Raw genomic sequence first — 27411 nt, forward strand, 5'->3', positions numbered from 1 at the left:
ACTGCGCTATCGCCCCTTAGTTCATCTTGGTGCTAACTTATTCATTCTGTCCTATATCTTTCTGGAATACTTGACTAATTGTCGTTATCTATTGGAACCTGTTGGTTTATTGAGGTTCTTTTATATAAATTACACAGTTTTGTTTATCTGTCATTCAGCAGTTAGAATAATAGCCTCATCAGCACCTTTAAATGTCTCCTTGTTAGTAAAAGTTGTCATGTTTAAAGTGTTTTGCATCACATAAACTTCATACAATCGCCAGTTGTGAGACGAGTAAGAAACATTACATTTTGCCAAAAGTCACCATCAAATATGTTGATCAATGTTCAATTTACTTCCAATCTAGATTATGGGTCCAATATCCATTTAACTAATGTAATAGCCAGAGGGCTACACAATATAGAACATGTTGATTTGGTGTGGATTTATTAATTTCCATTCAAAAATTATTACTCTTAATCCCAAAAGGAAATCAACATCTATAATTTTCTTTTGTAATATTTTTTTCAAAAAATTACTTGATAAATTTAGTAACCTTTTTGTGATATTGGGCTGTATAACATCAGCTGTATTTTCAATAAAAAATAGTCATTGACCATATAATTGTGCAATTTGACATTTTGAAAATAAATTTTCTTAATGGAAACACGGCAAAAAAACAAAAACAAACACATTTTTTTGATAAACCATTTGGGTGCTACTAGAATGAAGTGTTTTATTTTAGCTCTATTAAAATGTGATTATTTTGCAAAACTGCAGTAGAATCATTTTTTCATGAGTCACATAATCAACAACCAGATTTTCCTGCTGGTGCAAACCACAAAGGAGACAACAGGAAGTAGTTTATGGATCATGGCATGTTTTTTATGACCTATTGTTCGTACAAACTTATTCTCTTACTTTAATTGCGTTTCTTATTTAATGAGTACAGTGCAAATGCAAAATTGTGTATTTTCGACACTAGCAGAATATTGACAAAGTTTAGCGTACATTTGTAATGCTTCTATAGTCATCAACAGAGCTGTACTGCTGGAGCCAATAGGAGAATTTGACTTCGGTAGCCACATTCAACCCAAGGAGGGCAGCACTGAGACCGTTTTAGGCCAAATATGACAGATTTTAAATAGTCAGAGAAGCATTTTAAAATGTTTGTCCTTAAAGAACAATTTAAACAAATTATCTGTCAAAAAAAGTTGATTTAGGGTTTAATCTTTAAATATGTCCAGTTTAACTGTCAGACCCCTTGTAAACACACTTCTGGGTAACCTGCGCGCCGTTTGTTGCTAACAGTGTTTGACTTTCTCAGAACAGCTGTAACTCCAGCTTGCTGTAATACCAGATGTGATCATGGTGTGAGTCAGATTTAGCGTGGCAGGAGTTTGACTGTAACTATGTGCGACTGGCAGCTGGCCTCATCAATCTGCTTGCTGTCTTCAGAACAGCCATCACTGGCTTTCAGGAGCCATTTTTTAAACATATCTGTGTAGAAGCTGGGCTAAAGGAACCTGTTTGGGTTCTTCACTTGAATTTCTCAGCCTGATTTCTGCCTTAGTTTCTTCTTTAAATGTGAGCCCACGTTATTGTGTGTTCTGATTTGTCAATGGAGCACTGATGAAGTGCTTCTTAGTGGATGTCCTCATGTTCCCCCATGGATGAGTAAGCTTATATGTAAAATTGGTAGCTGTCCAAATCTCCCTGCCATGCGTTTGCAGCCCTCTGAGGTCAGCTCTTACATAATTTAGAAATGTAGTTCACCATAATCACAGGACAGCATTTATCTCTGCTTGTGGCAGACATCACTCTTAGCTGGTGAGGGCAGCTTGTTGTTCCCAATTAGCTCTGCATGTTTGATCCACAAACATGTTCCTATGTTCATTTATCACTTGCGTATGATTGCTAAGCAACAGCTTCTGATGTAACCAGGAGAAACGAAGGGGCAAAGAGGCACTTTAATATGCTCTACCTCAGAACAAAAATGTGAAAGAAACTCACAATAAAGACAAATGTTTACGTACATAGTGAGGGAGCAGCAACCACCACCATGAACCACACATGTCTTTTAACAAATCTAGTTTTGAGTCTTTCTTCTCTTTACAACATGATTTCTGAACTGTAGTAACTTAAAACATCAGAGCTTTGAAAAACTGTTCACCCCGCTTAAACTTAACATGGTTTCACGTTGCAAACCAGCATCAACCTCTGCATAATTCTACAAGAGAATGAAAACAGTAGTTTTTACCACAGGCGCAATAATTGCAGTTTTTTGCCCAATCACCAATATTTAAAAAGCCTGACCTGCCGATTATGATTTTGGTCGAAACCATTATTTATGTTTGAAAAAGTCTCTTAAGTTGGCAAGAGTGGGGTGACATGCATGCAATGTCCCAAAGTGAAGGAAATTGGGACCGATTTACCTGTGCCTCCCTTGTTTTTACAGATTAAAATATCATAAGTGTGACGTGGCTTTGGATTCAGTTTTAGAACTGCTTTTAACTGCAGTCACAGGAAGTGCTGTGTGGCACACCTAGGGAATAAAAAATACTAAATAAAGAGATTATGAAAAGCACCTATGGAGTATTTACAGAGCTATGAGGTTTGATTCAGGCCTGGACTTTAACTAGACCAGTTTTATTCATCCTTGCTATCTATATGTTTAGCGCTGTTGTCCAGCTAGAAGGTAAACCTTAACCCAATTCCAGATTGCTCTGCTGTCAATGTTTAGCTTCAGTTATGTGACGGTGTGTTCAGGGTGATGTGCAGCGTTGGTTTTTCTCCTAAACACAACATCTTCTCATCACTCTACCATGGAGGATGTTTAGTGGAGTTCATAACTAAAAGTGACTAGTCAGTTTCTTCAGTGTTTATGCACAATAGCCCATACACTGATAGGGAGAGACAAACTAAATTTAACCCCAAAGACAATTATCAGCTCCTCCACGTTGCAGGTGTAACTGTCTGGAAGTGAGCGTGTTATGAAAGGTCATACAGCTGGGGCGTAATGAGTCTCCTGTTGTGCACCGACACACCTGTTCACATCGGTTCATACGTCGTTATCCAGGGAAACACACACAGCCATGTGTTCACCGCTGGTACATTAACCCCAGCGCAGCTCTGCCAGGAAATCTCCCCTCCAGGGCAGGACGGCGGAAAATCTGCCAGGGCTTCAAGAAGACCGCCGGTGAAATTCCATTCTGTGGTTTTTACTGAGCTCACATTGTCACATCAGACATGACGCATCTTTAGACTGTTTTGGCTCAGTGGAGGATAAGTGTGTGTATTGCCAATACGTCCCCTCCATTTTGTGCCTTTACACAGGCCTGCGTACTTACACCATGACGTTTCAGTTATTCAGTTATTTCCTTCATCGTTTTGATCCCCGTTTGGCCTGCTTGACTCATTGAAACGTCAAAGATTTTGACCTCTAATTTAGTCAAAATGACTAATAATTTTCTTTTACAGTACACCATGAGTAGATTATAAATATCCACTCTTATTCAAAGTGTACACAAAACATCCCCATGAACTGACACGGTCTGTACGAAACATCCTGCAGTACTTTAAAAAAAGAAAACGTAATGATCAACATTGCAAGTGGAAGGCTAAAAAGCCACCCACCTGTTTAGAGCTGCTTTCAACCCATTTTCCCTGGAACATGGATGATGGCACTCAACAAAATGTAATGTTTTTTGGTTTCTCAATTGGTGACTGTTCTTTTTATGACTTCCTGTTTTTGTGTTTTCATAATGTAAAGCACTTTGAACTGCTTTGTTGCTGAAATGTGCTGCACAAATAAACTTGATTATACTTGACCGAAGATGCAAAATGGGAGAGTGTAGATCTGACCTGTACCTATTTCAAAGGGTTCATGATGCTATGCCCCCAGCATCACTGACCCTCCCATACCTATTTTCATATCAGTGGAAATAGATTATTTTCCCCACATTTATCCTTCATTTCACACCAAATCCACCTGGATTTAGCGTGGTCATCACGCTAAATGACCACACAAAGATCAAAACTGTGTAGTTTTGCTCAATTCTCATCTCCCTTCTGTGCTCCGTTTTGGCTTTCTCCCATTGAGTTCGATTTCTCCAGTAGAATTTCAACCAGGTCAATCAGCAAACAGAATTGGGAGTAGTATTTTAGAATTGTAGTCTGCCTTTTGACTTGTAGTCTGGCAATGGCAGTGCAGGCAGCAGGTAAAGTTTGAACAAAGGGAATCTTTAAGACATTTTATTGCTGGCAAAGATGGCGTTCGGCTTGGCGCTTCTCTCTTCACAGTGGGGGATGGTAGTTTACAGCGCATGCAATTTACAGTATGTTTCATCATGTACTTCATGGCTAAATATTAGCGATTGGTTAAAATCAGATCCAATCATTTCAAACTTCAAAAGCCATGCCTCCAGCAAGAAATTGTTTCTCTGTAACTGAGGATCCAGACCATCTGTATGAAGACTAGCTTAGATGCCATCAAATTGATGTCATGGTGACTAAACAGGAAGTTATTGACAACTAAACTCGGAAGGTTTTCCAGTGTTGGATTTTGTGGCTGGGGTAGAAAGGCTGGTAAAGGACATCAGTTCTGACCCGTCTCCTTTCACTTATTCTTTTGCCAAACTGATGTTTCGTGTTACCAGCTCAGAGGTCATTGAGTTTTTCTCTCTCGCCTCAGCTGCTAAAAAGACATTTGTCTTTGGGACTCGATCTGAGACAGCCCACAGGGTTCAGTTTGGGGTAAACATGCAAACAGCCAGGCCGTGTTAGCTGTTTTTCGTGCCAGTGCCCCTGAACGCCCTCAGTGAAGCTGCTCAGCCTGATCTCAGCACCTTGGACAGCGCCTCTGCTCAGCAGGGGGCCAAAGGAGGAGGAAGGGGGAGATACTTCCGCCTGTTTTCCTGTAACCTTTTGAGCTTCACCGATTTTCAACAAAGAGCAAGTTTGTTTGTTTGGGTTCCACCTCTTCGCTGTGCGTCGCCTGTCCTTTCGCATTTGACCTTCGGAATCCCGATTTTGTGACGTTGGAGACCCAGAAAATCTGACCGTGGGATTCGTTCTGGAATCGGTCCGGGGTTCTTCTGATAGACGGGTTTGTGCATTCTATCGAGACCGCCAGCGGACCGTACCGAGGCCCCTGCGTGGTGCATACATGGAAGCTTTTGTGACTGTGGGTAGCATCCTGTCTGTTCGCCTCACTGTCACCCTGTGTGTACGCTGCTAGAGGGAGGGGAGGTGGGGGGAGGTGGGGGTTGCCATCGGTGCCTCCCTCTGCGTCTTCTCTCCTCGACTTCACCTCCCTCCTATTTTCTATCCGTCCTCCTTTCCCTTCATCAGGTTCTCCTGGTTGTCACTCCTGATCAAAGACAAGTAATGTCCTGCTGTCTTTCCCTCCCCACGTCCAGCCGTGCGTTTGTCTCTCACTCCAACTCCTGATCTTGACCGCGGCCCCATCAGTTTAGGCCTGACCTCTCGGACAGGAACTGAAGGGTGGCGACAGCGGCAGACGGGGGGCAAGAGGAGGGGCTGGGTGGCTGCCGGGGGGCCCGGAACCTGAACCAGACAGTGAAACGTCACCAATCCAAAGCCAGACTCCCCAACTGTGATGCCATGCCGATGTGTGTGTGCGTGTGTGTGTGAGGGTTCACAGTGTTAGTAGCTCAAAGCCAGCTGAGGCTGCAGTGCAGACAGCCAGAGACTGAGGCTGTGAGCAGCGCTCTGCAGCTGGATGGTGGCTTGTCTGGGACTCGCATGTCTGCTTCATGAGGAGACCGGACAGGTGAGCGCACAGGTGCACGTCTGTTGGAGCGATAGATCCTGGACAAGTTTTTATGTTTCAATTGTTTTTTTGTTGTTGTTTTTTTTTTTTTTTTTGGAAGAAAATGAGGTTGGGTGTTTGTGCATAGTAATGTGTCGTTGAGTCTGAGTTGCATGGCAGGACGTGATCAGGGATGGAGAGTGATCATGGTTGTTTGGTAAATGTTGCGGAAGCTGCAGCTTGTGAGGTGACCTCTGGGGACGGGTTGTTCGGCTCCTGGAGCCGCAGGAAGCGGTGCGCTCGCGTTCGCCTGACCCGCAGCAGGCCTCAGGTTCAGACCTTCCAGGAGGGAATGTCAGGAATACTCAGTTATAAGAATCGGAAACTAAAGAACATAAAAAATACGGGGTTCGTGTTGGAATGCTGTGACCTGTGGTTGATTGATTTCCTTGGTTGTTTCAATAGAAGTAACAGAGATTCTGAAAAAGTTTCCCCTGTTTTGCAGTTTTGCCAGACACAAGAGTTCCTGTGGTTCAGACCTTGTACTAGAGCCTGTAAACAACTGGAACTACCTTTTGCTCTAACTTCTGTAGATATATTTAAGATCCTTCACAAGTTTAGATTTAAAGTCATTTTAATTACCAGCATGTTTCTTTTAATTGAAACTGGGAGTAGCACTCTCCCTAGCCCAAATACAAGAGGTCCATTGGGTCGTCTCTAGCTTTGGGGATGGCACACATTCATATTGTTTTTGATGAGCTTCTATAGTGTTACAATATTTATTTCCATCCAGTTTTGCATTGATGTTTCTTGACATGTTGATTATGGGAGAGTGTGACCACTGCTGATGCCTTCTCCAGCAAATCCTGAAGATTCTCAACGGTCTGAATTTTGTGGAGGCCAATCCATGTGTCTCATGCTCCGTGATCCACTGCGTCACCATGAGCCCAATAAATCTCTGGAAGAGGGATCATCAGATCACATGACCTTCTGCCTACAGAGGCCAGTATTTATGCTGACTTGTAAATTGTGTTGCCTTCATGTTTTTCTTTGATGGGATTTACCAAGAGTTTCAGTGGCTGTATTACGATTGTTCAGAATTTTTTTTCTGACCACATTTCTTCCTTAAAGACGACGGTTCCCCGCTTCCCATTCCAGTTTTTAATAATGTGTTGGTTAGTTCTCAAACTCATTAAATTAGTTTATGTTTCTTCTTTGATATTTTCTCTACAAACATCTTTCATACGATCACAGGATTTGGTTTTCAGCATGGATGCTGAGACGGTCGAGTGGACCGCTTGTTTTTGGGCTAGGGAGTGTACTACTCCCAGTTTCACTTACATGAAACACGTTGGTAATTAAAATGACTTTAAATCTAGACCTGCCAAGGCTATGAATACTTTTGGAACTTAGATACAAGAAATAAGAAGCTACTAACTGCATCATCTGGAGTATGGTAACTTGTTGCTAGCTGAAAGACAATCTCCCATCAGTGAGTCTTGTACCTGTGTGCTTTGTTAAATCGAGGTGGCAACTTTTTGTTTGGGACAGGTAGAGTGTTAATGTTTTAGAGTGGCCCAGTTTGAATCTGAAAGATAATCTGTAGAGGGAGCTAAAGATCAGGGTGATGGCAAGGAGGCCTTCCAACCCCAAAGGACCTATTGGAGCTCACCAAAGTTAAATGGTGAGAAAACCACCGGGCACATGCAGAAAACTGCTCAGCACTTATAAACAAGGGTTTAATTAAAAATAATTTTAAATCTTAATCTTCTGTTGGTGTATATCATTTGGCTAGTTTGGTGTTTTTCAACGTTCCTCACTTTGCTGACTTAATTTATCTAATTTCTCTTTGGGATTAATAAAGTACTTTTGAGTTTGAATTGAGTTTGATTGTCGGTCAGTGTTAATGCTGCTGTAAAGTATTTTTTTCCTTGCAGGATTTAGAAATACTGTTTTTAAAGTGAAACGGTATTTTATAAAATAAAACTGCAAAATGAGTTTGAAAAGTATTTAATACCAACAAATGGCAGAAAGAAGTTGAGCAACCAATTAGATTATAATTTCTGTAGAAGTACAAGTGACTGCATTCAAAACTTTGTCTTAATTTCTGTTAAAAATCAAACTTTTTTATGATTGTATTTAAACGTTTACATCTTAAAGGAGGAGAGGTTCATTGTAAGGTAGTACCACTGTAAATGGAAGCAAACTTCTAGTTTTAGCAATTAGCACTGTTAGCACGGTTAGCTTTGGTGTCTGTAAACAGTGTGTTTTTGAGCTTTTCCAACAAGTTATGAACATTTTCTCTTTCAGTGTTGATGACAGATAGTGATTGAAAATTCAAAAACTATGAAGCAGATCAATAAGAACCCTGCAGTCTGCAAACTTACATCTTTTTCTTCATCGCCACTTTTTGAAGCGGCTGCTTACAAAAACATCAGATGTAAATCTACACTAAATACAGTTCCCTGTTGTACTTTTTTATGATTTCCTGAGTTCATTTTTAACCATTCTACTAACATTTAAAAACCAAATCATTTTGAGTCTTTGGTGATGAGTAATTCTACCGTCAACATATGCTGCTACTAGCATGGTTTACCTTTTGGGCCGTTCAGATTATCACTCAAACTTCAGAACCACAAAGCTGAAAACTTCTTATTTTAAATCAATCAACATGTGAATTGTTAGGATGTCTGCTACAAAAATGCTCAAGAATGTTCCATAATAAAGAACTGAAAATAACCTTTGCCTTTAACAATTTGTCTCCTGCTTGATTTGTTGTCTGCGATTCCTTTGGTGTACTAAATTATTAACGTCCACATGTCTAACAGCGCCTCCTTGTTCCGTCTCTCCGTCTTGCCAGCCTCCATGGCAGCTCATTCTGATTCCCTGGCCTCTCACTCCAGCTCTGTCCAAATGATGGATTCTGGCATGCTGGGTCCTTTCCCAGGTATACCCCCAAACATTCTTCAAGCTGACACACTAGACTAATGACACTAGCTGTAATTCAGTTCAATCTGAACTTGCTGTAGTCCTGTCTGATATTTTACCTGTGTTAGAGTTAAACATTTGACTTTTTGACATATTGCAACACATTGGGCATCATGATTTACTTTGTTGCATTTAAAATCCTTGTTTTGTTTGGCTATATCCAAATAGCTGCACTTTGGCCACATCTCTCCAGAAGGCATTGGAAACTATCTTTCAAGTCCGTTTTTAGTGTTTTGCAGTTTCTCTTAGCATTCCACATTTTGGAAAAGAAAAACCATATCAAAATCAGAAGAAACTAACACGAATGTAACTGAAGGCCACATGTTAGTAAATAAACAAACAAACACATAGATTATGCCAAATGCAACACCGACATCTCTCTGCTAATGGCTTTTCTACTCTTTAGCAGTGTTTGAGTTCAGTGTTGTGGCTGTAAAGCCGCTTGGATGAAAAGTTAGCTTGTTAGGCGCATGCAGAAGCAAAACTGCCAAACTGTGGTTCTGCACAGAGATGGACGCATTCACACACACACTCACACGCACACACACTGAGCGGCGTCTTTAATGAGACATGTCGGAATCACTGCCGTAACCTTGGACACACATGCTCACTTTTACACAGCATGCTAGACCTGCACAACAGCAGGAAAGAGTTCATTGCTATGAGGATATCGACTGTGATTAACACACTTTTTGCTAGAGCTTTGCCATCTTTACCATTTTGGCTTCACAGCTCTCTGTGTCATTAAGTCACTAAATTTATACTTCAGTTATGTGTCTTAAGGACAGTTCGTCCACATTATTTATATCAGGATGGCTGCACATGCTTAAAAATATCTTAAATCCATGTTGTTCAAATTAAAGCCATGTCTTAAATTTTACCATGAAGGGATTATTTAATCTATTCTCGTATAGGTTTTTGTCTCTTGTAGCACTTTTCTGTAAAGCAAAAATTTGAGTCTCATTCAGAGATCTTAATTACGTTCTATGACTCAAGTGCTAATATACCCTTGCTAGCTAACGAGCTGTTTTGTGTCTCACTCCATCATGGATGTTGACGCGGCTCTTCTCTGTCAGGCTCATTTTTGATTTGCGCTCAGAAATCTTTAAATGTAGAAGAAGCAACCTCGCCTCTGGTTTGTTGAGCCCTTTAGGACCAGACTTACCACCAGTTTGTTGGATGATGTTCTTTTTTGCCACCGTCTCATTTCTGTTGCCAAACCATATGAGGGTAGATGCAAGTTTGCACACATAAATATTTTGATGATCACAATTCAATATGTTCTGCAGGTCTATTTTGCTCCTTTAAAGATTTTTCCAGATGTAGATGTAGCAAAGCACTTTAAGATCCTTACCACTATACTACCACCACCATGTTTGACTGTCAATACCATGAAATCCTTTGTTGCTGGTATCGGTAGGTCAGCTATGACAGGACTGACCCCTTCCACAAAGTTCCACTGTCATCTCATCTGTTCAAGAATGTCTTGGAGTATTCATGATCACTTTTTGGCAAAAGTGAGATGGGTTTTAGAGTTCATGACTTCTCGTCTGCTCCTGAATTCTTTTTAGCCTGTGACAAGCTAAACAAAATCTTTTTGGACATCTTTTAGCGTTTTTCATGTTGACAGACTGACTTTTTTTCCTCACATCTCAGATTCTTTTGTTCCAATTTAATTGTATTTAATCATCTAAACTGGTGGTGCCTCAGTAGATCGGCCCAGATTTCCTTAATTATGGGCGATCAGCTGATAATTGCATGATAAACTGATCTTATTTACTTCCGCAAACATCTGAAAATCATCCAGTGTTTGTTTTGCTCTGCCCTTATCTAAAACATTTAAGTGTGAAATAAAAGCAAAATCAGAAATTCATCTTTAAAAGCAGGAAATACTGCCACCCACTATGCTCTTAAAAAGTAACAGATGTATTTCAATAAATGAGATGAGCATCAATTCTGATCACACATTAGGAACGACAGAGTGATTCACTGTTAATACTTATCTATCTCCATGCAGAAAAAAAGTCTTAACATTAACACCATCACTCTGTTTTAATGGGTTTTTTTTAGGCTTCTCTCAGCCAGGAGGGATCGGAATGAATGTGGAGGTGGGAGCCGCACCTCTGCAACCACAGAAGCCCTCTAGTATATCAGAGTCGCAGTATCCTACTCCCCAAGCTGGATCAGAAGTCCCAAAAGATCACAGCGCCATGCTGCCAGAATCCCAGGCCCCTGGCAGCCCCCTGGATGTTTCAGCAGGTAAAACTTAAAGATGTCATTCACACTCTGAGCACTGAGAGTCTTCACATGAAACCAACTGAAGTGGAGACGTTTAGATGAAAGCGTCAAGACCTAAATCAAATTTAAAGTGCTTGTGCTTGAAAACTAATATTTATCGACACTCACCATCCAATCTGAGTTTGGCGTATTTAGCATTTCTAGTTCTAGTTGAGGCTTTTTTACATACGTTATCTAATAACAGTAGATGCAGTGATGGGAACACTTCTGTTAGTCCACTAATGTGCTATTAGCAGAGCTAATTTTTCATGTAGCATTTTTGCTAACTTTGAAAATGTTTAGCACACCGAGCTTCCTCTAAATAATTGTTTTCCTGATAAATTCTAAAGCACTAATGTACTTGGCTGTTTTGTAAACTTTTAGGTGAATAATACTCAACATCTTTGTTGAAGGTTTAATCGTTGATTCTGTTTCGCCGAGTTTCATATTAACTGAATGTATTAAAGAATTTCCACACAACAGGTTTAGAGACTGATAAAGTAATTTAGATCATTAAGATTATTCTGCAAGCATTGGAATCAAGGAGCTATTTAGTTTTTTGTATCCTGTGGAAACGTTTAACTCAAGAGGCAGGAGAAACTACAGGAGCAATAAAGAAAACAAGAAAGGTTTAGTGAGATTAATATCTGATTAAAACTACAATATGCTCTTATTTAAGTGACAGAGGACAGAGTAACATGTTTTTATTTCGTCAGAACGACATAAGAAATATTTTATCTTCTACTAAATTTATTTCCTAACTCTGGCATTCAATTGCTTCCGTAGCGAATTATTTCTGTATTTAAGCCTTTTTTCAGCTAGATAGTAAATATATGGTAATAATACTTACCATATACTTGGATACTGGGTTCATTTAATTCTCAGCTTTATTGGCGTGTGTTACCCGTCTGTCAAAATCTCAAAAAAACTTTCTTTTTTTTCAAATGATGGAGTAACAATGCTGAGCTCAAACCGGCTGGATTAGTCACAACACTGGTTTTACTGAAAGACGAATGCTTCAAGTGAGCGATTCTCATTACTGTTAGCAAAGATCATAAATGAGCAGCTAAATTCTAATTACATAAACATGGTACAGCTTTTAATGTTTAGGACCATGTTATTTTATGTGCTGAGTCGGCAGGAACGTGAAATCAGCTCAGACTGTACGCGGTCGCCCCTCCTCACAGCCGTAACAGTCAGCTGTCTGTCCGTCCTCTACTTCCTGTCTCACATCCTCCCACTCTGATGGGATGAAGGTCAATGCTCATCTGATGCTGACATGTAATGTGAGTGCTGTCATGCGCTGGCTTCCAGTCACATACTGTCTGCATGTGCTGACTTCCTGTCACTGAGCTGTGAGTGTCGGCAGATCACGCTTCACTGTCCTCTCTACATCCACTCACTCACACGTCCAACTCCGGCCTGAAAATGTTTGGATGAAAACTTTTTGTCCAAACTCCACTGAGAAAGGAACATCACTTCTTCAGGAAAAACCCAGTCAAATGAGTTGATGCTAAAACTCCTGATGCTCAAGAAATATTATAAGAACTTATCCACAGTTTTCACATGGAATTCCAAACTATCCACAGAAAAACCCAACCATTCATGGATTTGCTGGTAAAGGATATCTAAAATATTTGACAGAAATTGCAGCTTGAGAAGCTAAAATGTCTTAGCACAATGCTACTTGTCACGCTATTTGCTTGTTTCTGTAAAGCAACAAAATCCAGGCGCATCGTTGATTTTCCTCAGAGCTGATTGGCTCTACCTCAAGAGTTTAAATAAGGAAGACTGGAGATGTTGGCTTCTGGAGTAGTGTTAAGTCGGTTTCCACTAAAGTATATTGAGATATATTTGGTGTATCATCTATTAAAATAGGCAGATATTAATGTTTTTAGAGGGATCTCAAGTATTCAGAGACTTTAGTGATTGACGAGTGGCTGTGGCCTCTAACCTTGTCAACACCAGGGGATCTGCTGTTCTGTTTTTTTACTTTTTTTTTTATTTTTATTTTTTACAAAACTCAATCTTTCCAAAACACTTTTAGAAAGCAGGTACCAAACTGAATCCAAGGGAGGCTTTTTAATACCACAAAAAGCTTCAATAGGGTGATTGTAGTTGTACAATCATCTAGAAGCTTTGAGTTGAAAACTGAAGTGCTGAGTCGGTGTTTAATTCACACACCTCAAACATTTTGCAGCCTCAAACCTCAATGTATTTCACTGGAATTTTATAGGACAAAGTCCATCCGGGTTTTCCAGAACTCACCATCATCTTCTCTGCTTCTGACCGGTTGATAGAATATGTTTCACAATTCACAATTGGGCACTATAATTGTATTGGTTTATCACATTAAAGTCCCAATCAAAATACACAAAGGTTTGTGGTTATAATGTGACTGAAAGTTCTTATTCATATTTTGAATGCTGGTTTGAACAGAGTTAAGGTTAGAGGAGAGGGAGTTTATACTCTAAGGCACAAACAGGAAGGCTCCCAGCTGTAGATGTGAGTAACATCAGGTGAAACACACTTCCTGCTTTGACTGCTGCTGACTGCTCTATAACTAGCATGGCTCACACTCCACTGAACACACATCAGGAGGCCTAACTCACCTAACCTAGCCTTTACCTTTGACCCCAGTCAGTCAGTTGGGTTTAGCGGTACACATGCAGTAAGTTAGTGTTCATAAGATGCTGACTGGAGTCAGCATCTCCAGTCAGCATCGAACCCGACCAGACTCGGGTTCGAGTCTGGTCGGGTTCGACCAGACTCGAACCCGAGTCTGGTCCATTTGACTGATGTGCTTCTTCTGCCTCCTCCAACTTTAGCACGCACACTATAGAGAGCACAGTTCTGTCATTGCCTTGTTAGCATGAAATATGGCCCTCTAAAGAGCCACTGTGCGGTGTGGACCCTGACATCTGCTCTACTTTAACTCTTCTTCCCCATCCTTGTGTGGGTAGAAAGAGAGATCCGAGAGAAACTGGGCCAAAGTAGGAAGAGCAAACCCGCTTCAGTGAGCAATTTCTTCTTCGGTTGTGTTGCTGCTCATTTACCATTTCGTCTTGCTGCCTTTCTTACCTTGTAACTTTTAAGGAGATATTTTTTACTGTCATCCATCATAATTATGCCATTATCTTAAAAAAGCTATGTAGTTTAAGTAGAGTCGCCTGGAATGACCTTCTTTCTGTGGCACGGTTGCAGCATTCCAATTCAGTTTATTTATATATCACCTATTTGCAACATCATTTACATCATCATACTTCACAGGAACATGGTCTGTTTATTCCAGTAATGCAGACACATTTCAAGTCAAATGCATACATTCCAAACAGATAGAACAATGCATCAAGTTCAGTTCATTTTTCAAATTGGTCAGAAAGACTTTTGTAGTAGATAGTATCAAGTCACTGACTTCCAGCACTCCTTCACCCAGAATGACATATTGACAATGGGGAGAAAAAAACTCCCCTCTAACAGAAAAAAAAATCACAATTAGCAGTGGTAAACGCTCAGTCAATGAGTATCTCTAGAAGACAGAGGTTAAATTGTGAGAAACGGTCAAGAGTATTAACTGTAGTAGGAAGACATTAAGTTGCTTAGCAATATAAGATATAATGCAATACTGGACTGTAGTAGGAGAAAGTAGCATAGTGAGGCCTCTGACCATAGCTACTTTAGCTATGAGGTTAAACAAAAAGAAACATTTTCAGACTAGTCCTAAAAGTACATCTGAACTGATAAGGATGTAAGTATTTGTGAAATTGATGTAATAAAATAAAGCTGAAAATGTGTTTTCCAAGTCAGACATTAGTGAGACTTTCTGTTGATTTGTTAATATAAATTTTAACATCAGGATCCAAATGGGGGAAATACCCAGAAAGACAATCTTTAAACTGGACTTACAGCTAATTATTATTTGTAATTTGGGAAAATACTTTTCACAGATCCTCACTAATTTTGCATCATTCACTTTTGCACTCAAACTCAAATAGAGAAATTCAACCCTCGCAACTAAGAGTAATAATTGAATTGGTCTATTTGAACATTAACAAAAATAAGTGTTTCCATTTTCAGCATGATGTTACACAAAAGCATGTACAATCCTATGAGCTGTGGTAATAATAATGAATCTTTCTTTGATGCCCTAGATTGCACCAATCTGTTACACACTGGTGTAGATTCTCAATCATCAGGACACGACAATCCAAAGAAACCCAGTCTGAGGATTTTTTGCTGCTTAGTTCAATGTTTCACCTCCCTAAACATCTTTTTTAAATAGAAATGGCTATTATATTTATTCTGAGAAAGTTTGCTTCTTTAAATATTAATTGCTGACATTGCTTACCATTGTCCTTTTCTGTCTTGCTGTGATATGTTCTGAATTGTCTGCTTATGTTTTTCAAGTTAGACCTAGGGAACCAGTGCTGTTGTCAATATCCATAACCATATCCCCAACCTTAAACTTTCCCCTCTTCACCCACAACAAGGTTCCTTAGACGACTCTTGGCAAGACCAGATTGGCTCCCCATCAACAGATCCATCTTTCGCTCCCAGCGTTTCTGTGAAGTTTTCTGACCAAGTCGATCAGCTTGCAGCCAAACCAGAAAATACGCCCGAAAGCTGGCCCGGCCGTGAGAGCACCGCCTACGCTGGGGGCGATGAAAGGGACACGGACGGATCTGACAGAAAACAGAAGAAGAAGAAGAAAAGGCGACAAAAAGACGAGGGATCCTACGAACACGTTGAGAGCAGGGGTCAGCCAGAGATGCAGGAAGCGGGAGAAAACACTCCTCCGACTGAGGAGTTTTATCACAGGATTGGCCCAAGAAGGGACAGAGGAGAATGCGGCTGGGAAGAGCAACTTGGGAAGAGCGGAGGCCGTGGCAAGAAGAGTAAAAACAGGAAGAAGCTTCCAGAGGAATGGGCAGTAACAGCAGAGCCATTTGTTCCCTCTTCAGTGACTGCCTCAGAAATGAAAGTGGAAGCATTGGTGGATCTTGGGAGTTCAGTGAATGAAACAATGGAGAGCTCTTTTGCAGACATGGACACTAGCCAACACACCTGGAAGAAAGAGTTTTACCCAGAGGAAGACCCTTCAACTTTGCCTCAGGATTTGTTCTCTCCAACGGCTGCAGCCATCAGTCCTCTAGCCCTCAACAGTGAGCTGAATGCTACAGCAACTCCATTCACCATGCCGTCTTCCACCAACAAAACAATCCCCGGCTCCTTCCCCGAGGCGGTGGATGTCCTGATGGACACCGAAAATGCCGGTTTAGGTCAAAGCAATCAAAACATTTGTCCTCCTTTCTCTTCAGAGAACACAGGAGCTGTAGCTGACTTAATAGACAGAGGGATGTTTGACATCTCAAGTTCCTTTCAAGAGTCTTCCATGCGAGCTGTTTCAGATGGAGACACTTCAGCTTTCAGCTCTGCTTCACAAACAAGCCAGGCAGTTTCACCTAAAGGTGATGTGTTGGCTTCAGCCCCACCTCTATCACCCTCTGATGCTTCATGGATGCTAAACAACTCCCAACTGAGCAGCAACAGCGATTTATTTGACTTCAGTGACACGAGCGCTGCAAGCCCTCCTTTACCCCTGGGCCTGTCCTTCAACACACCAAGTCCAGCACCTCTCCGCTCACCCAAAACCACTGCCCAAGAATTCCAGTCCAAGCACAAAGATGGGAAATCTGGCCAGAAGCAATCCAGAAAGTCCCCTCCTTCCTCTTCGACCTCATCTGTCAGGAGTCCCACCTCCCCAGAGGCAAAGCTCTCCCCACAGGCATCCCCTGTCGCTTCACCCTCATCTCCTCCTTCAGTGGGTCCCACTGGAGTTCCAGGATCCGGCCTCAATCCTGCTGCAAAGCCTTTCTTTCCCAGCTTTGCTGATCCAGTGGAAGACACAGCTGTGGTCCCTCCAGTTGTCCCCATCGTGGAAGGTTGGTTGTAGTCAGCCCTAGTAGAGGTACCGAAGGCAACTTAAAGATAGAAGCGAATGGTTGCTATGCATGGCGCTTCCAACCAGCTTGAATAGTTCCGGTATTGGGCTGTATTGATTGCTTGTGTGTCTTTTACTAATCAGGGGATTATTATAAGAATTGCAGCCGCTTGTGCCGTTCCTTATATGATCACCTCTAAAAACCTTCACTAGCATGTCTGGTTTGGACTGTTTTTTTGGTGACTAACTCAACTGTTGACCAATTGAGACTCTGAGTTGCCTTGATGCTAACCTTTGTTTCCAAAGATGCACCATCAGGATTCTCCCATAATTAACTCTTTTCCTGTTGATGGGTGTACAGCCTCTAACCAATCACAGAATCTCTCTCTTTAGACACATCAGTAGATATCGGCACCAACTCTGAATCTTTGTTTTTTTTCCTTCTCCAGTCGAGGTGTGTGCTAACACAATAATTATGTTCCCCCTTACTTTCCATCCAGGAGTTAAATGTTGTCTGTCTTCTTTGTTCAATTAATTCTGGTATTCCTGTCTGCTGTACCCATCTGTATCTTTCCATCTTTACCTGAACCAAACTTGGAAAAAAATTGTTTTGTTAGAAAATACAATTAAAAATTCTAATTGCCTTTTTTTTGTTTTTGTTTTTCCCCATGTCACAACTCTTGATCTGGCCGCCTCTCTACTATAGGTAAGTCCTATTTGACTTCTTCTATTGCCTTTGTTTGCCTTTATTCTGTATTTTTTTGTCCTTAATCAACACTATCCTTGTTAAATCTTGTTAATTTACATAATGTTCATCAAAAGGGTCAATATAAAGCCAATTCTCACCTTCTTATGGTTCAATTGTTGATTTTAGGGGTGCACCAATTGCAGCTTTTCAGTCAGCGATCTTTATTATTTTAGTAAAATTAGGGAATTTTACTAAAATTCTGTACTGTCTACGCACACGTTCTAGCACTCACAGTACACAACTGAGTCACCCAAGCTATTCGAGGATGAGGCACTCTTAGACAAATTACTTATTCATGGACATTTTTTGTGGAACATATTAGAAATATTGGAAGAAGATGTGGCTTGGGAAGCTGAAATACTTTTAATATGTGCAAATGTACTTCACATGCTGGCATTTGCGAAGCAGCCAATCCATGAGCACCATTCATTTTCCTTAGCTCCTATTGGTTGTGCCTCAAGAACAAAGATAAGTTTGTCTGTAAATGTTAGCTTCTTCATAGTTCTAAAACAGGTTCCACTATGCATATTAGCGCATTTTTTGTTTGAATGATTAAAATAGGCAGTTCTAATACTTTTTCGAGAGAGGTATTTGCAGATATTAGGTATTCGGGCACAGCATAGAACTTTAACCCCCACAAAATCTGGCAGTCCAGTGTATCATTTTCTTCACTAAAATGGACAATGTTATGGGGTATGAATATGTTTGGGAGTTTTGGATGCACAAAACATGATTTTCTTTTTGTGTATCTCATAATCACGTTGATGTGTATCATCAGGTCCGTCATAATACCTGAGCATTGCTTAGAGGTTCTTTATTTTTGAGATGTATCAAAGAACATTCTCTATGCAGTCCTACATGATCGATCTGCTGATATCATGACGTATCAGCTGAGGTTTATCACAGCCTGTTTATATTTCTGAATGTCCTGGTTTGTGTGTATGTGTGTATCGTTGTGACTGCATGTTTTTGTCCTTTCTAACAGCAGAAGTGTTTTGTATGTGTGTGCTGCTGTGATTTAAAGAGGTGCAGAGTTCTGGGGGGACTCATTTCCTCGTCCTTCCTTTCAACACTTCCTGTCTTTGCCTCCCTTTGGTGGCTGTAATGAGAACCGAACCAGCCTCGCCATCAGATCAGTGGCATCCTGAACTTGGCTATTAAGTTTCCTCGATCAATACCTCCTAATCTTTCCATAGCAGTGCAGAGCCTTTCTTTTCCATTTTTTGTCCTATGATTACTAAAAAACAGTCCTGAATCTATATTTATTGCTTTAAACACCTTGATTACCTATTTGGTATATTTTTTCTCTACAAGTGCCTTAGTCACGTATTTTACATTTGATGAATTTAGTCTACCTGACAAATAGTTGTGTGATTAAGAAAAGGAAAACTGTATAGCAGTGCAGCTGGCTGGGCTTTCTCTTTAATGAGAGCTTGTGTCAGTGTCTAAGTGTGCATCTGTTTCACTAAAAGTGGTATTTAAGCCCTGCAGAAAGGATAGGGTGTGTTGGGCAAGATAAGGAACAAGAATAAAGACTGTGCAGGGTTAGAGAGGAAGGGATTCAGATAAATCTGAGGATAAAGGAGCGCTGAATAAGAGCAAGGGAAGAAAGGAAAGAGAAGATGAAGCTTAGCATTTTATTTAAAGTTAGCAAAGCACAAAAATCAAAATATTTACATTTCAATTTTTGGTCTACTTTCTCACCTGCTTGCCACATTGTTACTGGGCAAACAAGAGAAGACTGATGTTAACATGTAGCACTTATTGTGCAGGACTTAACCATTGACCAACACAATTTTATCATATCTAGAGTGATATATTTTGTCAAGAGATCAGACGGTATTAAATTATTTCAGTTTGCTAACATTCAGCTATATTCCTCTCACATGCTGAAAATAGAGTATATAGACGTTAGCTAGCAGGTGCTAGTGCATAGTATTGTATACCTCGCTTATTCTCTGTATAATTACTGTAATAATAGCTTGGAGATTGGAGATACATATTAGTGAAAAGAATAGAAAAGATATAAACACACTAAACAACAAATCACCAACAACAAATTCTAAACGCTTTTCACAACAGAAGCCAGAGATCGTTCACTAAACTTTTTAAAAATATATTCAACTAAACGTAAACCACCTTAGCTTATTATTATTTTCTTAATTATGAAATTTACATGTTTTTTATGGAGCTTTGATACGTCACAAACTGTGATTAACAGTGATTGGAAACTTCAAAGCAGATGCTAACTTCAGTATCCTCAGAAGCTAACGGTTAGCTTGTCACAGTATTCTGGCATTATTTATAGGTTGTTCATACCTTAATGATACTGCAGCTAAAATGGTGCTTGGTAAACATAGACTGTGGTGTTCAATTATTTCTTATTGAGATTTTGTGTCATTAATTTGAATTACAAATTTGCATTTGTTATTATTGGAGATTCTCTTCCAAAGCATAGTTTTTTTTAATTATTTTTTTTATGAAACAGAGCTAAAAATATGTATTAGTTCTTAAAAAAACTGCAAGTGTTTGATTTTGTAGTCCTTGTTTCTCTGCACAGACACACAGACACCCACGCAGAAGCGCATGCAATACACAACTGAGTCACCCAAGCTATTTGAGGACAAGGCAGACAGGCGTAAATACACTGTATCAGCGGTCCATTTTTACCACATAGTGTTCTTTTCTGAAGCTTCACAACAGGCTACTAGATGGTAGCCTGGAAGGGGCATTTGTACAGTATGGCACCACCCAGAACTGTGGTGAGCTAATGTCTTTTGACGGCTTTGGGGGAAATGTCAGGGTTTTTTTCACTTGTTGGCGCCATTTTAGGAGCCAACAGCTAACTAGGAGCAGAGCATGAGTCATTCAGAGATTGTTTTTCTAAAGATTCCTAAACAACACGTTACAGAGATTTGTCCTGAGATGGCTTCGGGCCAGCAGTGTGGGCCGTACTTTAGATTTGATACATTTTAAAGCTGACATTTAAAAGAGGAAGTTTTATGAGTTCAGTGAGCGGAAATCTTTTCGAACGTTGAGATGTGTATATTTATATACTTGCATATACACAGATATATAGACATACAGTTTAAATAAAAAGTAAAGATCAACAGTAAATAAAATGATAAAAACAACAGTTATCAAATTGAATCTAACCAATTACAATATTTAGAAATGAGTACCTTAATTTCCCCCAGTAATTAAATCATGTAAACATCAATCTGAGATAAATGATCTCATAAGATCATGGGGTGGAAATTTTGGGTATGCCCAAAAATCCATTGGCAGTTTTGCTAATCTGATGATTGTGTATTCTACAGTGTCTTATGGTGTGATGGAGTATTAGATAGTGACTGTATCTGAAAAACACACAGTGCCATTTCAAAATAACTGAATAATTCATCCTCAGAATCTTAAAAACATTCATTCTTATAGGCTGTATGTAAGTAAACATCCTTTGTGGTGCCCTTCTAAAACTTTTCCATCGTTGACCCGTTTTCCAGTTCAGTATCTTTGCTTAGGCATGCGAGCTAAGAAAGTAGGTCTATAGAGTGTAACTTTTAGTGCTCTGGCAAGTTTATTCTTTTGTGTCTTCACAGTGAAGTAATGATGTTGATGTTTGTTGGATTTCTGTCAGACTTAGCACAGCTTTACATTAGACTCAAGTGACATTTTGTGCCTCATGTCACTAACAATTAGTTAGCTAACTGTTCCACATTACAGTTAGCTAATTGGCTGCTAACCTCATGTGAAACTTTTTTGCCATCTAAATGTTAGTTGCATTGGTTCAAAAATAACATGTTTTTCTGATAATGTTTCAAACTTTAAATTTGAGGAAGAATGAAAATGGGAGAATGCTGAAAGGAATATGTCAAAAGAAATGAACTAAGAAAAGAAAACGACAGTAAACAGACAACAGGCAGAGGACTGTCCAGGATCTGAGACAAGAGAAATAGCTGACAGGCAAACAGTTGGCTGAAAAGTTTAGGCAGAACCAGCTTCTGATTTGATAAGATTAGACAGCTTTCATAGCATAAAGGTCTGGCAGTCATGGGCACATAGGTACATACCACTGCCACAATAAAATAATAGGGAGGAAATGGCAAAAGTGTCTTTGAGAACATTTCTGATTGTTGGGTTCTCACATGTATTCTCAACTGAGGCGCTGGCTGACTGGTTGAAATGAAAGATACAGAAAAGATCCAGTTTGTTTAGGGGATCATTTTGACCTAGTGTCATTGACTGATTCAGTTTATAAATACTGTATTTATGCTGAAGGGAAATGAATTGTTGTTGTAGCTCATTTCATTCAACTGTCTTCAAAGTGTCGTCATGGATAGTGATGCTGTGGGCTGGAAGGATCTCCAGTAGCAGTCAGTCTTGCAACACATTTGAAGAGGCCTCTTATTGAAGACTGTATGATGGTCTCAGGACTGTTGTTACATGCTAACAGCTCAATATCCAGGGAGCGGAGATGATATTGGATGACGGCAACAGCTGCCAGCATGAGTGATCTAATTCTGGAATCAAGATAAGATTCTTAATCTAGATATTGTTTTTACATTAAACATGAATTTCTCTATTGGTCTGGAAACTCAAGCAAAAACTAAAATACATCCACACCACAGGACACAAGTGTGTAAGGCTAACAGTTGGCTTGTGCTGATGTGCTTTATTTGGCCCAAAATCTTCACGTTGGCCTCATCCAAAGCATAGTATTGTTCACATGATTTTTTTATTTTTTAAACGAGGTAATTGCAGTATTTTGTTTGAAGCAAGCAAGCAACCATTTTGTGTTCTACTAGCAATAATTGTTAGCTTTTGCAGCCTTCTGTTGAGCTTATGATTAGAGAAGACAGTTTGTTTGAGAACATCCTCATTTGTTTGGCTTGTCTGTGGCAGCATGAGGACAAACAGCTACCATCTTTGCTACATTAGAGGACATGAAGCCCTAATGATGATCCGACAAGGCAGATGAGCAGGTGGTATTGTTCACAACTTGCCCTGAAAGCTTCAGTAGGACAGTTAAATATGCATACTGCTGGTGAATGTCCCTAGGTTCTATGGAAACCATTATCAGCATCACAGTTTGTCCCTTTGGTGCTTTTTACTTAGCTTTTTTACTTAGTGAAGCATTTACATGAACGAGTTTGAAAGATCACGATATAAAGGAATGAAAAGGATGTAAAATGTCACTAAAGGTCACCAAGTTGCTGTTGTTTTTAAGTTTTCCTGCCTAGGTTTTCTTTACAGATGGTGATGGGCTGAGACATGATGTGGCTTTGGGGAAAAAGACGAGATGGAGTGGGGAAAAACAGAACAAGGAGCAAGGGTTGCCATAGAGACTAAGGATCAGCTAACATATCTGTGGAAGCAGCAACAGATATTGGAGATGGTAAAATAGGCGGTATGGTGACAAACCACCACAGTATTTCTAGACCATAGCTCTTGCGTTCTGATTTTGAATTCTGAGTGAATGAAGTGCAAATGGGTTTTGTTTTTTTAACTGGCCCATCATTTTAATAGAAGCCCATAAGGATTAATTAGAACCACAATCAGAGGTAACAAAACACAGTAGCTGCATTTCCATGACCAATGTGCGCAAAACTTTGTCAGTACTCAGCTACTGTCGAAAAAACACAATGTTGCACTGCAGTGTTTACATTAAAGAAGAAACACAGTTAAAATCACATTTGAATGAGTTTGTTCACAGAAGTCATTAAAAAACACACACCACCATGATCCTCCAACCACTTCCTGTCATCATCTTCTTCGGGGTTTGAACCACTGGGAACATCCAGTTGTTGATCATGTGACTTGTATGATGTGAAAAAAGGGTTTCCATTGTGGTTTTTCCAAATAAACCAATTTTGATGCGGACGAAGAACCACCTCATCCTAGCAGCAAAATTTTTTTTTGAAAACAAAACAATTTTTTTCAAAATTGCCGTACTTTCCATTAAGCAAATTTATTTGAAATGTTAAATTGTACAATTGTATGCCCAATGGAAACTGTGGAAGGAGAAGCAGCTGCTAAGGAACTGTCTAGAAGTTGGTGTTTGTCAGAAGAAGACAAAAACTTCAGTGGGAGGAAGTCAAAAACAGCAAAGAATCCACTTTTAACACCATAATTATGTACATTAACGGGCATTGGTGTGTTTCTGTAGGAGCGTCATGTAAACAGTGATTTTAAAGTGACAGAAAGCTTGTCAATAGAACAAGGGAGTAAAAACAACTGGGAACCCATGACTATGGATGAAAGAACTAGGTTAGATGCTAGCAAGTGTTCTGGTTACATTACCGTGGTGACAGGTGTGACCTTATATCCCAAAGACCCAGAGGAACTTCAGCATTAACTACAACCTATGGAGGTTCCACCAGCTGAATAAAAATCTTATTCAGATTAATTATCTGTAGAACGTTTTAACTTCTACACAAACACACCCATGGCGCCTGACGCAGCAGGCAGGGGGAACATGGGCGTAAACACGTCTACAGTCTTCATACTCTTACATGTTGACACAACTGGCTTTAGTTGCCATTATCCATCCCCCAGCCCACCTCAGCTTGACTCCCCACCAACACACGAACAGCCCCCCACTTACCAAGAGCCTGTTGCCATAGCAACAGGAGACAGTTGCTTCAGCGACTAACAGGAACAGAGGCTACCAAGAGAAACAATAGATGTTTAGTGAGAGTGGGGGGTGTTGTGACGGGCAGCAAACGGGATGCAGCCGAGCTATAAATAGATCCAGCTGAAGATTGCCTGTCTTATCCTCCTCTTCCTCTCCTGATACACCTGTGATCAGCTCTCCTTTCTGTATTTTTTGCACACTAAGTGATTTTTTTTTTCTGTTTTCTTTCAAAGGACAGCTCCTGGATAACTGAAGCTAATTGCTACTAATATAAAACTGGCTGTTGAGTGTGTCTCTGACTCAGACTGGGTGAAGCCATCACTCTTTATTTAGATGTATGTGGGACGTCATGGGTGCCAGTTTGTCCAAACTACCTGTGCGTCCGCAGCCGCCCCGCCTGCCTCGTAAGAGATTCGGTAAAAAGTGTCAGACGGTCAGGCAGTTAGTTGGAGTTGATGAATGAGTACGTCTGTCGCGGTTCGCCTTCCCAGTGTGGTGACAGGCTGCCTTTAAGTGGTGTCCAAACATGTAGGTGTCAGTTGGAAGCTGCTTGAAGCTGATTGATGGCTGGACTAGCGATAGGAACCATTTAGTCCCATAAGAACCAGCTGGCATACACACTGGGAATTTGCCCAAGTCTGGTCAAATTCAATATCCAGTGGCCACAATTTATATATCATTACAAACAATTTATAAATAATTTTGTAAATGTGTGAGCTGCAGGTTTTCGTCCAGACAATTTGCACTAAGAAAGTCATCCGGTGGCCTTTTTGAGTTAAAAAATGATTAAAGTTGACCAAAAATTTTAAAATATAACAAGGTAATTATGTTATCCATCCATCCATCCATCCATCCATCCATCCATCCATCCATCCATCCATCCATCCATCCATCCATCCATCCATCCATCCATCCATCCATCCATCCATCCATTTTCTGCCGCTTATCCGGGGTCGGGTCGCGGGGGGGGGGGCAGCAGCTTCAGAAGGGAGGCCCAGACTTCCCTCTCCCCAGCCACTTCTTCCAGCTCCTCCGGGGAAACCCCAAGACGTTCCCAGGCCAGCCGAGAGAGAGAGTAATTATGTTATTGGAAGACATTATTACTACTAACTAAACTATAGACTCTTAAAAAAGGGAAACGTATAAAATACAATTAAAATAATGATTAATTTTTGTTTCATCGTAATTAGCATTTTTTGGTCCTGCATCTGTGACTTGTCACTATACTAGCTGAAATTTTTAGCTTGTAGACCAGTTAAAATGGGCTGTGGTTATGGAGTTCTGGTGAATAAAAGACACCTGACCTCAGTCTCCCTCTATATAGTATATACTGACTATACTACATCACCATTGTGCTTCCAACCTTTTCATTCAAGAGACTCTTTAACCTATCTTTACTGGTGAAATACCTATAATAAACAAACAAACAAACAACACTTAGCCTGATGGGGGTGCAAGTAAAGCCTGGTGGTCCGCCAGGCTTATGATACACTGAGGGAAATCCTGGAGCTGCATCAGTGCTTCCTGGTGCCTGATTGTTAGTGACACAACCCCTGTCGTGTATCTCCTCACACTTCCTTGAAGTCAAGCTCATGTTGGGTCACCAAAATACCAAATCCGCCTGTGCTGTGCTGAAAATGCCACCTCCCTGAAGTGCATTCCCATCGTCTGCTGGCTGCTGTTATATCAGCAGTGGAGCAGGGATTGCTCTGGCATGTGTTTATCAATGAATATTAATACCAGTGAGGATCAACCCAGGTTTCAGAACCAATGATCTTTAGAGAAAGACATGTGACCAGTAGCTCTCTATATTGCTTTAATAAACCTAGAACAGGTCCAGTTTGCTGTCAAAGACAGTAAATATAAATATGGAGGAATGAGTTTGGATCAGATTGGAACTTTATGGCCATTTGACATAAATACTTTGTAGTGAAAATGTTGCAGTCGGGAACGCAGCAGTCCCATTATGAAAAACTGATGTCTGAATGGTTTTGTGGAGATGCATTTTTTAATCAAGGGCAGGGAAGCTCTTCTTTTGTCAGTCTCAAAAATGATTCTTCTCATATGCTTTCTATCCAATCTGGCTTAGACTGAGTTATTTTGCAAAGTAGAATGAGTAAATATTACTAGGGTTGTACCGATTGGAGTTTTCTGGTCAATCATAGATCATTAAAAGCCTCACCTACCCATTCCAACTTTGGCTGATACCGATATTTTCTTAATCTTTTCTTTTTTTTGACTGAAAAGTTACTAAACTGATCTGAAGTGTGGTTTTACAAAATATTTCCTCAGGAGAACTAAGTACAAATGTACGACAAACATATTTTTTGCAAACATTTTAAAAGCCAGGCATAATTTTTTCTTGCCTTTCACAGTCAAGAACAACATTGTGATGACCTTTTGCAGGGAACTGAGTCAGTCACTACAATAAGACAGCTTTTCTCAAGTGGTCTAACCTCGTTATAACAGCTCAAACTTGTGACACCGCCACTACTTTTATGGTATTCCTTAGAATATTGGGTAAAAACGCAATATGCATTAGATAATGCTAACACCTGTTAGCCTCGCTTGTTGGTTCTTTGATGGCGTCTTGTGTTGTGAGCCTACACAAAAATATTCACTCCCGTTTTTCCCGTCATCCTTTGTTACCACTTATCCCCCTCAATTTTTCGCCTCATGACTCCATCTGTCTGCCCTTGTCTATCTGCCTCCCACTCCTTATCCTGCTGTGTCCCTATGTGCCCATCTGACTTTTCATAAATTGTTGTTTTGTGCTGACATTTAGCCCTCAGTGTAATCCAACAGCCGCAGGAGCCCCAGGACTTCTGGCCGGTTTGAGTGGCAATGGATGTTAAACTCACCCTAGCAGAAGCCTGTCACTCTATGCCCTCAGATAACCCGTGTGTTTTCACCACACTGACCTTTACTCTGAAATGCATTTTGTTTTTCAAACTCTGGGTTTGGATTAATGGGACAGCTACTTAATATAAACGTAGGAAACCATAATGAGTTATATGTTTCTCTTGATGATAGATTACTTGTCAATCAGTCTGACTGCCACAAATTTGGAA

The 27411-nt window shown here is 40.3% G+C and overlaps 1 protein-coding gene across 12 annotated transcripts in view; it reads left to right on the forward strand.

Moving 5' to 3' along the window:
- LOC103482353 (uncharacterized) overlaps positions 1–27411 on the forward strand; it is a 100630-nt gene that overhangs the window by 40969 nt on the left and 32250 nt on the right. For 8 of the 12 annotated variants that reach the window (XM_017301851.2, XM_081601303.1, XM_017301846.2 and 5 more), the window contains 3 exons: positions 8613–8699; positions 10811–10999; positions 15508–16959. In XM_017301851.2, the coding sequence (XP_017157340.1) occupies positions 8613–8699; positions 10811–10999; positions 15508–16959 (1728 nt within the window). Of the gene's footprint in view, positions 1–5532; positions 5774–8612; positions 8700–10810; positions 11000–15507; positions 16960–27411 lie in introns of those variants that run through there. The other 4 variants (XM_081601304.1, XM_017301848.2, XM_017301852.2 and 1 more) reach the window with 2 other exon arrangements.

Source organism: Poecilia reticulata, chromosome 20 (assembly GCF_904066995.2).
Source record: "Poecilia reticulata chromosome 20, P_reticulata-male-v2, whole genome shotgun sequence".
Taxonomy (NCBI): Eukaryota; Metazoa; Chordata; class Actinopteri; order Cyprinodontiformes; family Poeciliidae; genus Poecilia; species Poecilia reticulata.